We start from the raw sequence: 16604 nt of genomic DNA on the forward strand, positions 1-16604 counted from the left end.
CAAAATAATAAAACAGGATGGATAGAGAAAGACTGGATAAAATGTGGCGAAAAAAAAAGAAAGGTGTCACAAAGATGGGGCATTATTTCTTTGTCCAAAAGATAACCAGTACCACTATACGACTTTAAACAAAAGACATCACCCACACTTATCAATCCAACTAGATTCTCGGAGGAAAATAAAATGCCGCTACCGAGGTGGAGGCCGAAGTTTCAGGGCAAATCGAGTGGCGCCAGCTCTGCGTGGACTCCGTTGGTGAATGACGCGTGGGAATTCTGCCGAGTGGCCCGCCCGCTCCGGGGCGTGCGGACAGGTGGACAGCCAGGCGCGTCTGGGCCGGGGGATGACCCGGGGGATGGCCCCCGCCCCCGCCCCGACCGCGCCCCTAGCAGCGCGCCCAGCCAGCCAGCCGGCGCCCGCCTGCGTTTTCAGCCCCTCAGCTGTGCAGGCACCCGGCGCCCGCAGGCGGAGGTTGCCATGGTTTCCTGGGGTCACGTGGGGCGCGCCGGCGCCCCCTCCCGCGCTCCGCGGCGGGGCGGGCGCGGGGGCGGGGCGGCCCAGGAAGGGGAAAGGAGCGGCCGCGGTGGGAGCGGGAGGAGCTGGAGATGCTTCCAGCTCTCCCGAGGCCGTGCTCGTTCAGCCGCCGCAGCCGCACGGAGCAGCCGCGCGACGGGAGCCGCGGGCCGGGCCAGCCGGGCCTCTGGGGCCCAGTGCGCCGCGTTCGCAGCGGGTAGCGCAGCCAACGTCGTCTCCGCTCGCTCGGCGGCCGAGGGGCCCGAGACCGGTCCGGGGAGGGGGCGAGGGCGGCGCCCCGGCGCCCGTTGGCAGGGGAGGCAGGATGAGCATCGAGATTCCGGCGGGACTGACGGAGCTGCTGCAGGGCTTCACGGTGGAGGTGCTGAGGCACCAGCCCGCGGACCTGCTGGAGTTCGCGCTGCAGCACTTCACGCGCCTGCAGGAGGAGAACGAGCGCAAAGGCGCCGCGCGCTTCGGCCATGAGGGCAGGACCTGGGGGGACGCGGGCGCCGCCGGCGGGGGCGGTACCCCCAGCAGGGGGGTCAACTTCGCCGAGGAGCCCATGCACAGCGGCTCGGAGAACGGCGAGGAGGAGGAGGCCACAGACGCAGGGGCGTTCAACGGTAAGGAACCGACCCCCGCGCGCCCCCTCCCACCCCCGCCGCTCCCCCTCGGCTCTTCGATCCCGCAGCTCGGCTCAGCCACCTCTCCCCGCCTTCCCCACCTTCCCTACCTTCCCTTCGCGCCCACCCCCTCAGCATCCATTTCTGTCTCTCCCGCTCGCCCACCTTCCTACTCCGCGCTCTCGTTGTGCCCTCCCCCTCGTCCCCTCCTCTGGAGGTGGGGAGCCCAAAGGTGAGGCTTCTCTGCCCACCCGCCCCCTCTCGTCCTGGGCTCGGAGGCAGAGGCCGGCCAGTTTGGGGTGGGCATCTGAGAAACAACTTTCACTGCGGTTGGAGAAATTTCCCTTGACGGATGTCACTGTGCATAAATGAAGCTGGCCCACTTGGCGTCCTCTTTCAGCCTTTATATTTATTAATGGAGTGTCCAAAGCGAAAAGGCGAGGGGTGTTCAATCGGATTGGCTTTACTGTTGTTAGGACGGCAGATTCACTAAAAGGAGCATGAAATTGGACCCACGGGGCAGAACAAAATTTATGGTGATAACTTTGGCATTCTTGGAAACAGTCATCTATTATTTTCCAATTTAGCAATACCGCGTTGTACTATTTTGGGACACACAACAAAGGATCCCGTTTAGCCTGCAGTCCGTGGGGTGTTTGAAATGAGGAAACGAGCTAATGGTTTGCTTTTTATTTGAAACAAATATTGAATGATTTGGTGCCTTAAAAAAAAAAAAGTGTGTGAAAAACACTGTAGGAAGTTCTGAAAGCTTGTCGGTTGTCTTTAGAATGAAAAGCCAGTGAGTAATTGTAAGGACTGTGCCAGATACTGAAGCTAGTAAGAATGAATGGGAAAGAAAAAGGGATTTTCTCAAATAATTGCTCCTGGCAGGTCCTACCTCTTCTGCTTATAACCCTCTTTCTCTGACACACGCAGACACACTTACACATTAACAGCCTTCTGTATTTACACAACGTGCCTAAATCCCATCTTTGTGGCATCCCAAGCTAAAATACCCGGGTGTGCAAATGTGCAAGTGCTTTTTCTTTGTGGTGTAAGGCAACCATGCATTCAGCATCGCACCAGCTTTTATTTATTTACACTTCTTGTGGTTTGTGTTTCCGCAGTGCATTTCATATAATGAAACCATTTTAAAGTGTCATTTCCTTATATATGTTCCTAGGAAGCTGTTTCTTTTCTTTGCAAAATTGTTGAAAAGTGTTATAAAATTAGGGTATTTTTAGTTTGTCTGAAGCAATCATAAAAAGCAATGGAAATTAGTGCTCTCTGAAGATAAAGGGAAGATTGTTACTTTAAAAATTTTAATTTTGGACTTTTTAGTGTTTTCAGGGGTAGGATAATCATAGTCTTCATTGTTCATTTTGCACAAGAATTTAATCGAATACTTTTCTTATTAGAAATGAGAAAAGGATAAAAGAGTACATATTTTAAACAGATGGGCAGGAGAAGCCAATGATGAATGACACAGAAGGGGTAGAGACATCTAATATATACTTCTTTTATGCTCCTGAGACACACATGTACACACGAGTACATTCACATGCACACGGACACACACAAAGAAAAAAAAAAGGACTAGTTTCCCAGATTGGAGAAAAGCAAAGACTAAGGGACTTGATAAAGAACGTATATTCATTCAGTACAATATATTGTTAGTATAAGTAAAATATTTTGTTTGTATAATGTTTTTGAAGTACTTTGCATTTATGATTCTGTTTTCTCTTTACAACAATGTAGATTATACACAGAACAGATTCGATTTTTGTTTTGCAATGAAATAAGCCGTTAAGTTCTGAGTGGTAGGGATCATTTCATATGGTTTTATGGTCTCCAAAGCACCTTTATTGTAAAAATTACTCAGTGTGAGTTTTACTAAATATTTGTTAACCAATTGCCCTATTTATTCCCCATTCCTACCCGCCAAAGACTGTTCTGACTGCAACCAATTTGATCATTTTCCAGTGCACACATATGCATATACGTATAACAGAAACTTTGGTGATGTACTTCCCTTTTATAGGTGTAGTAAAAAATATCTGTTTAGGGTATTTTCTATTCTAATCAGTTCTTTCTTAATTTTTTTAAAGTAAATTGTGAGACCCCCAGTTTAAAGAGAATTTTAGACTACCAAGGGTTGGCAAACTGTTGGTAAAGGGCCAGAAAGTAAATATTTTAGGCTTTGTGAGCAATGTATGGTCTCCATCGCATATTCCTCTTCTTCTTTTTTTTTTTTTTTTTTAACTGCCCTTTAAACACATATCCCTTCTGGAGGTTAAGGTTGTACAAAACTGGCCACAGACCAAGGCCATAGTTTGCCAACCCTCGGTCAGAGGGGAAGAAAAAGTCAAAATAATGCCATTGCGGGGCGGGGAGGGGGGAAACAATAGGAATGAGCCTATCAGTTTAATGTCTAGGTCTAAAAAAGTGCTGGAATATAAAAAATACCAGATACTGGGTAATCCTCCTGTTATAGTAAAGAATTAGAAAAGTAAGTACTAAAGAAGAGTAAAGTACTAGAAGACAAGTCTTAATTTACTGAGACATAGCACAAGACCAAGTGGATCAATCATTCTTAAACTTTGTATACATCTCAAGGATGTTTGATTTAGAAATGAACATTACCTCGTACTATTCTTGGAGAGCTTTTTTGAATAGGTTGGGGTGGACATCAGGTTTCTTTTTTTTTTTTTTTTGCAGACATCCCAGCTCTTTCTGATATCTACAGTTCACTGACCACACTTTGAGGTATATTGGTCAACAGATAATGATGATTATAATATCACTTTCTCTTATTAACAGTTTAAAAATAGCTGCCATTTGTTGACATTCACTGTGCTAGGCACTATCTGAATGTTTTCATTCATTATCCCAGCTTTATAAGAAAGATGAGACAGACTGTCACTTGCCCAGTGTTTCACAGCTAGTGTGCTGCAGGGATTGGAACACCTGTGGGCCTGGCTCCATCCCTGTGCTCTTAAGTTCCAGATTTTATCTCTGGAAGGGGGTGGGGCTGGCATCACTTGAGCATCCCTTGTATGTCAGGCCCTACTTGAGGTCCTTAATGTGTTTTATCTTTAAGGCTCAGAAAAATTAACTTGTCCAAGGTCACACATAGGACTAGTAAGCAGCAGAGCCTGGTTTCTTACTCACATCTCTCTGACCCACGACCATCAGAGGTTTCTTTCTTAATGGAATTTGTATGATGGGATGACTCACAGGTCAGGTTTTCCTGGTTATTTTTTCAGTAACGGTGATAAATTTGCTTTGATTGATTCATACCCACTCTCATGAATTCCTTAGGACAATGTATTTGTCGATGGTATTTGTGAGAGGTTGGGCAAAAAGGCAAGTTTTTGACCGTGAAGCTGGTGCCCATTGACTCACATAGAGGGATCAAGCATATGACCTTGAACTCATAGTATGGTGGTTGAATCAAGCAAGTGAACCAGGGTTTGCGACCATGGCCACCGATGGCCCTAGGCCAAAAGTCAGATGGGTGAAGGTGGTCTTGACTTCTCTCCTACCTTTCCAAAGGATTCCTTCCTCTGCTGATTGCTTTCCAATTCCCCTAGTATTCTTTTCTAATTTTATCACTTCTGATGTTTGCTTTCAGTTTGCTGTCAATTCTTGTTAAAAGGGCAACCGTTAGGTGTTAGAATGGCATATGGCAATCCCCTTTCTGGGGGAAAAAAGCTATAATGGAGTCTCTGCCTCCCTCTTCCCCATCCTATTGAAAGCGAATATAACATGACATGTCTCTTCTGCAAGGGCAGTGTCCCCAGGCTTGGAATTTATTAGGAGGGTTACAGTAAGCCAAAGAGTTGGAATCAGTACCAATTTGGAGTGGAATCTGTGGTAATTAATACAGGCATCATAGTGAGATCTTGTGTTGCTCAATTATTTCTTCAGTGAAATGGCTGAAATTATAAAATGAAGTAAATAAAATTCTCAGTTGACAAGTAGTCAGTAACAAATTACATATGGACATATGAAGAGCAATCAAACTGGAAGAAAAATAAACAAGTATAAAATATGGAAGACCTATTGTTCTGTATTATGGAAGGCAAAGATCTGGAGTTCAAAGTGGGTACACAAGGCAAAAATATAGAACCATAGCTTATAAGCAAGCATGTCAAAGGTATATAAATAGAAATTTAGCATGTAAAATCTGTGACTTAATCCTCTTAACTCTGATTTACGTCAAATGTTTTTGGAGAACTTTATCTACCTTTGCATTTTTACAGTTAAAGGGGATTGTGGAGACTTTACCAGAGATCCTGAAAATTATGCAAAATATTGGAAAGTTGGAGCTTATGGTGGGAGATTAAGGGAACAAAGGTATTTATCATGAGAGGAAATGGTTGAAAGAGAGTTAAGAGTAACATTCATGTGTCTGAGAATTTTTCTTAGAGGATCCTGAGCAAATATTCTTCATCTCTGTTATATACAGAATTAGAAGACCTAAGCTTCATTGTAACTTGAAGAATAAAAGTCAGAAATTCATCTGTCTGAAATGGCGTATGTGGTCTTCCAAAAATGAGGTGGCAAAGCAGTCGGGGTAATAGATTGACTTTCCAAGAATCTGCTGTGAAAACGTTCTTAAGCTTGTTCATACTGGGAGTGAAAAAATAGGTTGATCTGTATGTTGCATTCATGGCCTAATTGACAGCAGGAAACTGTAGAGAGTAATAATCATAGCTTTAAAGGACTGTTGCTTTGGCCGATTTTTTAGGCCCACTTCTATGGGCCCTTATTTAAGAACTTGCTCTCTCGATGGCTATTAGAGACTGTTGTGGGACAAGGCAGCCAATCCTTAGCTCTTGCCTCCTACTTCATGTAACTGTCAACATATGACTAAAGAAAGACATTTATTCTAGTGGTGGTACTTATGCAATGGACTGAAAGTTAAAATATCTTTTTAATATATTATGAAACTCTTAAATCCATTTAATCGGTTTGAAAAACGTGCATGGAAGTCGGTTTTGGGGGGTTAACTTTAAATTCAGACAACATCTATTTTCTTTTATGTATGAGGCACTGTGTGAGACATGTTGACATGTTATCATAGTAACAGTGCCTGCCTCGTGAAGTTGTTAGCGAGGATAAATGGAGTAATATTGGCAAGGTCCTTACTGATAGCGCACCCAGCAAGCGCTGATTACCTGTTAAACAAATGATCTCATTTATAAGAAGTATTCCAGAAACGTGTTCTTTCTGAGTAGCAATTTCATTGTGCTTGGTGGAGATGAATCTAACGTTTGCACTTTATAGAAAGATGAAGTAGGAAATGAGCTTACTGGGCAGTTCCTCTTAGGATTTAATGTGAGTTATGTTGCATAGTAATAAAACCAACATCCTTTCAGCTGATAATTTGTAGCTAAGCACACCAGGATTTTGTAATTAATGAGACTTTGTGGTCTTTGGCTATTACAAATTTATATAGTAGTTTTAAATCCTCCTGAAGTGGATTACATCCTTCATGACAATGGCTAAAATGTTGAAGCCATTATTTTAGTTATGAGCTTAAAACAGTAACGTTAGAGAAGATTTTAAAAATATTTTGAGTTATAGGTGGTAATTGTGACTTTTCAAAGAAGAACAGTTAAGAACATTATTCATTTTAATAGTAGTATTAAGTGGATTGCTTTAGGAATTGAAATTGGGAAATCAAAGGATTTTGAAAGAGTGTCGTTTCTCAAACTCTTATCCATCTATTACTTTAAACTTTGGGAAGAGGGAGGGAGGGGAGGGATGGAGGGATGGGAAGAGAGAGAGAAGGCGGAAGAGAGGAGTAAAATTAGTTGGAACTTGTGAAGGATTCTTTGAGTAACTTACACCTTTTCTGAAGGGATGGCAGAGAATGAAAATACCTAAACAAAAATTGAAGCACTGGATACTTTCATATCTTAAAAATCAAACTCTTTAGCTATTATTTAATGTAAGAGCATTATAAGCTTTCCATTTGAAGACATGTAAGTAAGCTTTCCATTTGCGGTCACACATAAAGTGATGTACTGTATCTGGGTGGGACAGAGTAAATATTTAATGGTTATTTATTGCTGCGAATCTCACTCCATGGATTCCAGTATATTTCCAGCTGTCAAGGTTTTGTTCATAGCTGTGTCAAAAAACAAATGTGTTTCTTTTTCAGCTGTACTAACAAGAGACCTTTGAAATTGTCAAGGAGGAGTTTATTTGTGATCCATTGAAAAAGCCACTTAATGAGAGTAGTAGCAATAGTGAAGGCCTGCGGTGGAGGTTGGGGTTGATGGGGGCGAGGGTTCAGAGAATGTGATTGAATGACTGAGCTTGGGGTCTGCCTTAGCAGTATCAAGAGTCACAGAGTAAAGGGGCCAGAGACCTGGGTTAGCCCATGAGGAGGAGGAATGTGTATAAGTTGGGAAGTGGGATGCTGGGCTCATTCACTCACTGCAGACATATTTATAGACAGCCAACTCCTTCCTTTTTTTAATTTTTAAGAAAAAAGAAATAATTATTCTCTTAAGTTTATATCTCTAGACTTCTTAAGAAACAATCCTTTTGTCAGAGACTGTCTCATAGATAGAATATGTTGTCTATTTCGCTTAACAGATGGAGCAGCTGAAAGCCAGAGACGTTCCTTGCCCAGATTTAGTCTGCTTTGGTCTTTTTGTTCATAGAATTATCACAATTTGTGTGCTGTTTATATTAACTTACATACTATGAATCCTTTCTGTCTTCCATCAGGGTGATAGATAAGGTCTAAAAGTCTAGGCTAAAGAGAAGTACTTTTGTTCTTTTGCCTTCAGAATTACCAATTTTTTTTCTCTTTGATTTTTTTCATTGAGGTGAAATCTAGCATTAGGTTTTATTTTTGTATCAATTGCTTAAGAAGAGACAATGGAAAAGAAAAAAGAGTGCAGTGACTTTTCTGAGGTGGATGAGTTATTGTCATTGTGTTCTTGGTCCTGTTCTTATTGTCCTTCCGCCTTATCCTTGCCGTTTAGTTGTGGTTGGGTTGGTCCCAAAACCCCATGTAAAAACCTCACTGTGATACTGATCATTATCTTTATTTTATGGGAGTTTTTGTGTTTCGGAAATTCAAAATGACTCAGACTGTTCCATTATGTAATTATTTTGTGGAAAGAATTTGAGCTAAAATTTTCAGGTCATGGCTTACATGAAAACAAAACAATCTAAAAAAATCAGAAATATAAACACAGTTGGTGTAACATTTATAAATGTTTCAGCAATAGGCTCTGCCATGTGTAGCTTAATATGTTTGGAAACTAAAAAAAAAAACCATCATTCCAGTTGCTACTGTTTAAAAAATGTTTCTGTGTTTTACAAAAAGACAAAAGGTCAAAATATAAACACATGTTCTACATAAAAGTGAAGCCAAGAAGATACACTGAATGCAGTGATTCCGGTATCCGTTTGGCTGGGGACTGACACTGTTTAATTTACATTAGCTGTTCTAAGACAAAACAGTTCATGCGAGTGATATTGAGGGGAATTTATTCTTTTTTTTGGATAAAAAAGAAGGAAAAAGCTTCCATTCGTTTAAATACATTTTAATTAGACTCAAAAAGCATCTTTCCAAAAGGTTCTGAATTAATACATGACTCAGCTGTTTCATTTCAGTTGCTATAGAAAGCTAATGTTTGTTAAATGATATTCTTTTTATTTAATCATTGTTAACTTTTTTGGCTGCTTAAGTGCCAGACGCTGAATAAGGCTATTTATACATATCATTCAGCTCTCCCCAAAGTAAGTGGTAGAGTCAGGATTTGAACCTGACAGTCTGAGTTCAGAGCCCATCTCCTTAACCATGGTACACAGACTTCATTTTTAGTAACTCTTACAGCAGTAACATGGTTGAAAAGAACCACATATCAAAAAACAAGCTTCCAACTTTTCCCTCTCAAAATTTACAGCCTAGCTCAGCATTGATCTTTCCCTTTTACAATTTGTTTTTTCCGTCTGTTCTACACAAATTAGCACTTGGCATACTTTTTTTTTTTTTAAAGAGAACCTTTATTTTATTTTATTTTGGCCGCGCCATGCAGCTTGCGGGATCTTAGTTCCCTGAGCAGGGATCAAACCCAGGCCCTCGGCGGTGGAAGTGCGGAGTCCTAACCACTGGACCGCAGGGGAAGTCCCAGCACTTCATATACTTTAGAAACTCAATAAAATGTTTATTTTAAAAATGAACACCTCATATCCTGAGCTGTTTAATTCTCAAAACCTTTTTGATTATGTAGAGTCATTAGCAAAATATATTTGAGTAGACATATCCCATGTATGTTTTTATAAATTTTGTGCATGTACCAGTATATTAGCTTACTATGTATATGAGAAAGCATCCCACAGTATAAATTTTGAAAGGGAGAAGTAACAAGTAATTGTAAGCAAGTTCTAATTTTTACTACACCCTAAATGATTGCCTTATACTCTGCCTTGGGGTGCATGACCCCATTTTGGAGACCACAATCCTAACAGTAGAACTTAACCCATACTCTATTAATATGTAAGCTAGCTGTAGTAAACTTTGGCTTCCTCTTTTAAGCTCCTGGATTATAAAGGACCTGCAGGTAGGCAGGGTCCTAATGTGTGTGTGTGTCTTTTTTAATAGACATTCATTAGGTAATTGTTTGACTCAGCCAAACTTTGGCAGAATAAAGAGGAAAATTCTATCTTATGAAAAGGAAATAAAATCATGTTACCTGACAGGTAAGATCTAGGCTTTTTCTTTTAAATCTGTATTCCTGTCTGTACCTTGAACTTCAGACTCGATTATAGAGTACTCATGTCCTTGGTGCACATATTGGGGATGTGACAAACAGAATCATACCATGTTACAGGTGTTTAGTTAAGCTTAGTCATGGAAGTGCCAATCAGAATTAGAAGAAAATCTAAAGTTTAAAATAGTTTAAAAGATTAGGACCAGGCAACATCCTAAGGAAAAACATAAAATAAAATAGTTTAAAAGAAATGCAGTTACATAGGGTATCTGAGGAAGGCCATCTCTGGAGATGACAGTTCGTTAGGAGGTAGCCTTTTCACTATCTCCCTTTTCGTAACTTTTGAAAAAAGCTTGTCATATACTTGTATTACCTAGTAAATACATTTTAAGTGAAAAAAGACATGAAAGAAAGGCGATTCTTTTATAAACGTCTGGTGGGTAGTAGATAAAACACTATAGAGGCACACAGTATGGTTCGAAATTGATGTAGCCAAATATTCTTGCCTAAGTTATTCTCTTGGTCCTGGGTACCCAGTCCTCTTTCCTTAACTTTCTGCCAAAATCCCAGTTTTTCTCCAAAGGTTAGCTTACAGTTCACCCTACCAGAAAATCCTTACGAGATTCTCTGGTTGACATGAGTGGTGTCAAAATGGCAGGATGAACGTGCCCTACTTCAGAGTAAGCTTGGCGGATGTCACATGTTCCTGGCACAGGCAGGCAAGGAAACACAGGAATGAGCTCCCTCCCTCCAAGACCTTCCTGCACGCATCTCACTTGGCCCACAGAAGGTGCTCAAATACACTTTAAATTACCCTCAAGTTGAATACTGAATGTCTCATAATAGTAAATATCTATAAGTGTATATTTCTAAAGTGATTGAAACCTACTTGGGCGCATAAATATTAAAAATAGCCTCCTGATAATCCTTTATATTGTTGCATTTTAAAATGTTTTCATGAAATATAAAAGCCTTAGCCTGTGTTCAGTTTCATAGGTTTAGACTTCATTATATTAAAAAAAAAAAAGGTGGCATATTATATTTTGGCCTGATATTTGATCACTCTGCCACAAGCAAAGAACACAAGTGCACAGGCTCGCCTTGCGGGTGAGGATTGCACATTCCCATCGAGGAGACGTTCTGACCCCCCTAAACTTCCCATGTCACTGCTTCTGCTTCTGTGAGCCCTGTGTTAAATCCCAAATGCCTCTATTGCCCTGAACCTGCTTTGTCCTGTTTTCTCTCTCCATCTTGCCTCATTCCTGCCACCTTGAAAGCAGGCTGTCTTCCTCCCTTTATTGCATGAATCCTGCTCACCACCACCCCCCGCCCCCCCGCCCCGAGGTGAGCCCTCCAGTTTTAACTGTAGCTCCAGCGCAGACCTCTCGCCTTCAGATTTAGGTTGACATATCTCCCTGCTTACCAGCCACCTCTGCTTGCATCTTCTTCAGGCACCTCCAGATAATTTTGTCCTAAACTGAATGTGTTATCATCTACCTCTATTATTATTCTTTCCTACTCATGTTACTTTTTTCCCGCCACTGATTTGATAAACACAGTCAATAGAACCCCTTTCCTCTGCCTCCTACTTCTTAAACCTGGTAGTTTATGGAAAACAAACAAAACAGTTTGCTTTTATTGCTGAAAATTTTTAAGTAGTGCTGAAAAATCAGAAACACTGGAAACTTTTTACAAATATGACTTCACTTTGGCATAGGCTCTAGGTTTGAATCCTGACTCTGCCGTTTATAACTTTTGGAACCTTAAACAAGTTACTTTACCATCTGTGCCTCAGTTTCCCCATCTGTGAAATGGAAATGATGGTAGTACTTACCTCAGAGGGTTCTGGTAAGAAAAAATGAATTGACAGTGTGTGGCATATACTAAGCCTTATATATGGGTTTGTTAAAAAAAGAAGAGAGGAAGGAAGAAAGAGAGGAAGGCAGGTTTTAGAAGTTAGAACCTGATGGTTTTTTAAAATGAAGTTTGATTTGAAATGTAAGAAACTAGAGATTGTTTTCACGGCAGTGTGATAATAGTCCTTAAAGAAAATGTTATTAATGAAAAATATAAAAGTAAAGTCTTCAGATCTTTCAGCTAAGTGTTTCAGACGTTTAAAAAAAACCCTGCTCTTTTAAGTCTCAAGTCCTCCTTTAATTCCTTTGAAATGCAAGGAAAATAGTCTGACTTAAAAAAAATAAGGTTAAAAAAAAGCAACGGGATAAAGCTTTGCTTTGTTTGCACACCATCTTCTCCCTTGAGAATCATTGTTTAACTGGTAGAATAAATAAATTTGTGTGTGCAGAATCTCCAAGTTTATGGTTTTATTCAAGTTTTAATAAGTTATTTTAAAACAAACTTGGGAAAGAGTAAGTAGGGATATTGAAAATAGTTACTTAATTTAAATGAGGCAGATGCTTATAGTAAAAAACATGAATATGTGCCTGAAATATAAATTAATTGGAAAAAATTGGTTGTATTAACTTGACAGCTTGTTGCCATTTCCTCATATCATAATATTTATGAAAGTAAGCTCATGGTGGGAGAAACTTTTTTTTTTTTTTTTGGCGGTACGCGGGCCCCTCACTGTTGTGGCCTCTCCCGTTGCGGAACACAGGCTCCGGACGTGCAGGCTCAGCGGCCATGGCTCACGGGCCCAGCCGCTCTGCGGCATGTGGGATCTTCCCGGACCGGGGCACGAACCTGTGTCCCCTGCATCAGCAGGCGGACTCTCAACCACTGCGCCACCAGGGAAGCCCGGGAGAAACTTTTATACCTAAGTTTTACATTAGAATGTGGTTTTATTCTGAAAACCTATCATTCTGTACTTGCTCCACTACAAATTGCTATCTTAATAGATTTCAAAAAAAAAAAAAGACAGTTCTTTTGGATATCTTTGCTTTTACACAGAGTTATTCACAGGTCTTTGATTTTTTTTTTTTAAGGTGTCATTGATTTTTTAAACCCCACATTTGTTTATTTATTTATTTTTGGCTGTGTTGGGTCTTTGTTTCTGTGCGAGGGCTTTCTCTAGTTGTGGCAAGTGGGGGCCACTCTTCATCGTGGTGCATGGGCCTCTCACTATCACGGCCTCTCTTGTTGCGGAGCACAGGCTCCAGACGCGCAGGCTCAGTAGTTGTGGCGCACAGGCTTAACTGCTCCGCGGCATGTGGGATCTTCCCAGACCAGGGCTCAAATCCGTGTCCCCTGCATTAGCAGGCAGATTCTTAACCACTGTGCCACCAAGGGAAGCCCTGTCATTGATTTTTTAACGTTAGTTGTTTTTTTTTTTTTAATTTTATTTTTGGCTGCATTGGGTCTTTTTGTTGCTGTGCATGGGCTTTCTCTAGTTGCAGCACACTGGTTTCTCATTGTGGTGACTTCTTGTTGTGGACCACGGGCTCTAGGTGTGTGGGCTTCCGTAGTTGTGGCTCATGGGCTGTAGAGCGCAGGCTCAGTAGTTGTGACGCACGGGCGTAGTTGCTCTGTGGCGTGTGGGATCTTCCCGGACCAGGGCTCGACCACATGTCCCCTGCAATGGCAGGCAGACTCTTAACCATTGTGCCACCAGGGAAGTCCTTGATATCTTATTTTACTGTCATTAACAACAGTTTACCAACTAAGCAATATTATGATCTTTGATTCCTCATAATACCTTAAAATAATTTCCTTATAATTTCTTAAAAAGAATTCAGAAGGTATTTTAGTGTTCAGATTTTAAGAAAAATGCATTTGCAGAAAGGATATTTAGTGAAATATATTTTAGGAGCACATTTAGCATTAAAAGTGTACAAGACTTCAGTTATGCAAGATGAATGAGTTCTGGGATCTAATGTATATAGCGTGGTGACAGTTACCAATACTGTATTGTATACTTGAAATTTGCTGAGAGGATAGATCTTAAGTTAAATCTTAACACACACACACACACACACACACACACACACACACACACACACAGAGTGGTGACTGTAGAGGTGACGGTTAAATTATTTAGCTTGATTGGGATGATCTTTTCACAGTGTATACATATATCAAAACATCAAGTTGTACACCTTAAATATATGTAATTTTTATATGTCAAAGATAATAAAGTTAAAAAAAAAAAAAAAAGGCAGTGTGAATTAATCTGGTTGGGCTGATAGTATTGAGTATACTGAGAGATTTTTATCTCCGAAACCAAGCAGAGCAGAAATTTTCTCTCTTTCCCTCTCTCCCTCTTCTTCCCTCTCCCTCCCTCCCTCCCTCCCTCCCTCTTCTCTTTTTTAAAAATTATGAAATATTTCCAATATACAGAAATGAACAGACACTAAATAAGGAACACTCACATGAGCCATCCCCTGTCTCTAACAGATTTTAACGCTTCAGTCTTTTTACTTTGAAGAAAATATCACATGTACAGTAGGAGTCTCCTTGGATACCCCTCTCTTATCCCGTTCTCTTAACTTCCTTCTCCATAGATAACCAGCACTATGATGAATTTGGTGTTTATACTTCCTATGTATGTTTTTGTATTCTTACTACAAAGGCATTTATTCATAGATTAGAAATAATGATATTTTGCATGTATTCAAAGTTCATATAAATTGTGCCACTTACGAAAGTTTCATTTATGTAAGTTATCATCCTTCAGCTTGTGTTTTTTTTTTTTTTTTTCTTTTGCGGTACGCGGGCCTCTCACTGTTGTGGCCTCTCCCCGTTGCGGAGCACAGGCTCCGGATGCGCAGGCTCAGCGGCCATGGCCCACGGGCCCAGCCGCTCCGCAGCATGTGGGATCTTCCCGGACCGGGGCACGAACCCGCGTTCCCTGCATCGGGAGGCGGACTCTCAGCCACTGCGCTACCAGGGAAGCCCTAAGCAAATAATTTTTAAGAGTGTAAAGAGGTTTTGAGACCACAAAGTTTGAGGACTGCAGTTCTAGGGTATATACCTAAGCGTAGAAAGGCTGGTTGTAGGGAATGCCCAGCTTTCACTGCACGTCATATTGCCATATTTGCAAAGCTGTTATACGAGTTTATACTCTCAGCAGTAGTATAAGAGTTCTTGGTTCTCCACATTCAAGTGACCATTTGATATTGTCAGATCTCTCTTAGGATTTACTCTCTTAACAGCTTACATATGTAGCACACAGCAGTGTTGATTATATTAATCACATTTTACATTACATTATTTATCCTATAACTGGAAATTTATACCATTTGACCATCTTCATCCAGTTGCCCATCCCCTCAACCCTTGCCTCTGGTAACCACAAATCTGATCTCTTTTTCTATGAGTTTATTTATTTGTTTGTTGAAGTATAATGGACCTACAACACTATGTTAGTTCCTGGTGCACAACATAGTGATTCAGTATTTGTATACACTGCAGAATGATTACCATGATAAGTCTAGTTACCATCCCTTGCCATACAAAGATATTACATTTTTATTGACTATATTCCCCATGCTGTACATTTCATCCCCATGTTCTGTAACTGGAAGCTTGTACCTCTTAATTTCCCTCACCTGTTTCACTCTTTTCATTCATGTTCATACCATTTAACTCAAGAACAGAATTTCCTGATTTTATTGTAGCCTAACATTAATCCCTTCCTTTATACTTATACTTTTTTGTGCCTTAAGGAATCTATCTCTACCTCGAATTAAAAAGATAAGCTCTTCATTTTCTTGTAAAAATGAAAAAGTCTTGAGTTTCACACTTAAGGTTTTAATCCATCTATAATTTATTTTTGTGCCTGGCATGAGATGAGAATCTCATTTCATTTTTTAAAAATATGCATCATTTATTGACTTTTTTCCCTCACTGATTTTTAAACATCAATTTTCCATTTTTATGTGAAGGTACTTACAGTCTATTCTGTTCTGTTGGTTTGTCCATTCTTTCATTACTCTCTCTTTCTCCTAATATGACTTTATATGGTCCTGATATGTGGTAAGTAAGTACATCCACCTTATTTTTCTTCAGAATTGTTTAACTATTCATGGGCTTTTATTGTTCCACAGAACTTTTAGGATGAGCTTCTTCAATGATGTGAAAAACTTTATTAGGTGTTTGTTGGAATTCATAAACAAATTTGGAGACATAAATATTCCATATACATTGCATATCTCCATTTATCTGGTCTTCCTTTCATTTCTTCAGTGTTTTATCATTTTCTCCATAAAGGATTTTCTTGTCTTTTCTTAGTTTAATTTCTAAGTAACATATTGTTTTTGTTGTTATTATAACTGGGAGATTTTTCTGTTATTCTAATTAGTTGTTACTGAGAATATATAAAAAGAACTGTTAAAACTCAATAACAAAAAGCCCATCAATCTGAGCAAAACCCAACTGAGCAAAAGGCCTAAACAGTTTAATGAAGAAAACATAAACGAAGATGGCCACGTGGGAAGACGTGGAGTTAGTGTCTCCCCACAACTAGGGCGCCTGCCAGCCCATGGTGGGGGACTCTGATGCCCAAGGAGTCGGGAAGAACCCCAAAGTGAACCGGTAGGATGTAGGGGGACTGAGGGGAAAGGAAAAGTGGAGGCCAGACAGGATCGGTGCCCCTGCGGCTGGGGAGATGAGGAGAGGCAGGTGGGGGGGACTCTCCAGGAAGAGCGGGAGAGGAGTGGAGGGCATTTGCCTGGCCCACTCGGGCCGGGGAGCCTGCTGAGCTCCGAGGCATATCCCCTGCCCTCCAAGTCCCCTCCAGGCTGCGTGGGTCCTTGGGGGCACA

At 40.8% G+C, this 16604-nt stretch overlaps 1 protein-coding gene across 1 annotated transcript in view; it reads left to right on the top strand.

Moving 5' to 3' along the window:
- Positions 1-794: 794 nt before the first annotated feature.
- The window catches only part of PRKAR2B (protein kinase cAMP-dependent type II regulatory subunit beta), a 110203-nt gene continuing 94393 nt past the window's right edge, over positions 795-16604 (top strand). Inside the window, exon 1 of the mRNA XM_082662048.1 lies at positions 795-1139. Within this exon, the coding sequence (XP_082518174.1) occupies positions 839-1139 (301 nt within the window). The 5' untranslated portion in view covers positions 795-838. The remainder of the gene's footprint in view (positions 1140-16604) is intronic.

Source organism: Grampus griseus (assembly GCF_964374135.1).
Source record: "Grampus griseus genome assembly, chromosome: 9".
Classification (NCBI taxonomy): Eukaryota; Metazoa; Chordata; class Mammalia; order Artiodactyla; family Delphinidae; genus Grampus; species Grampus griseus.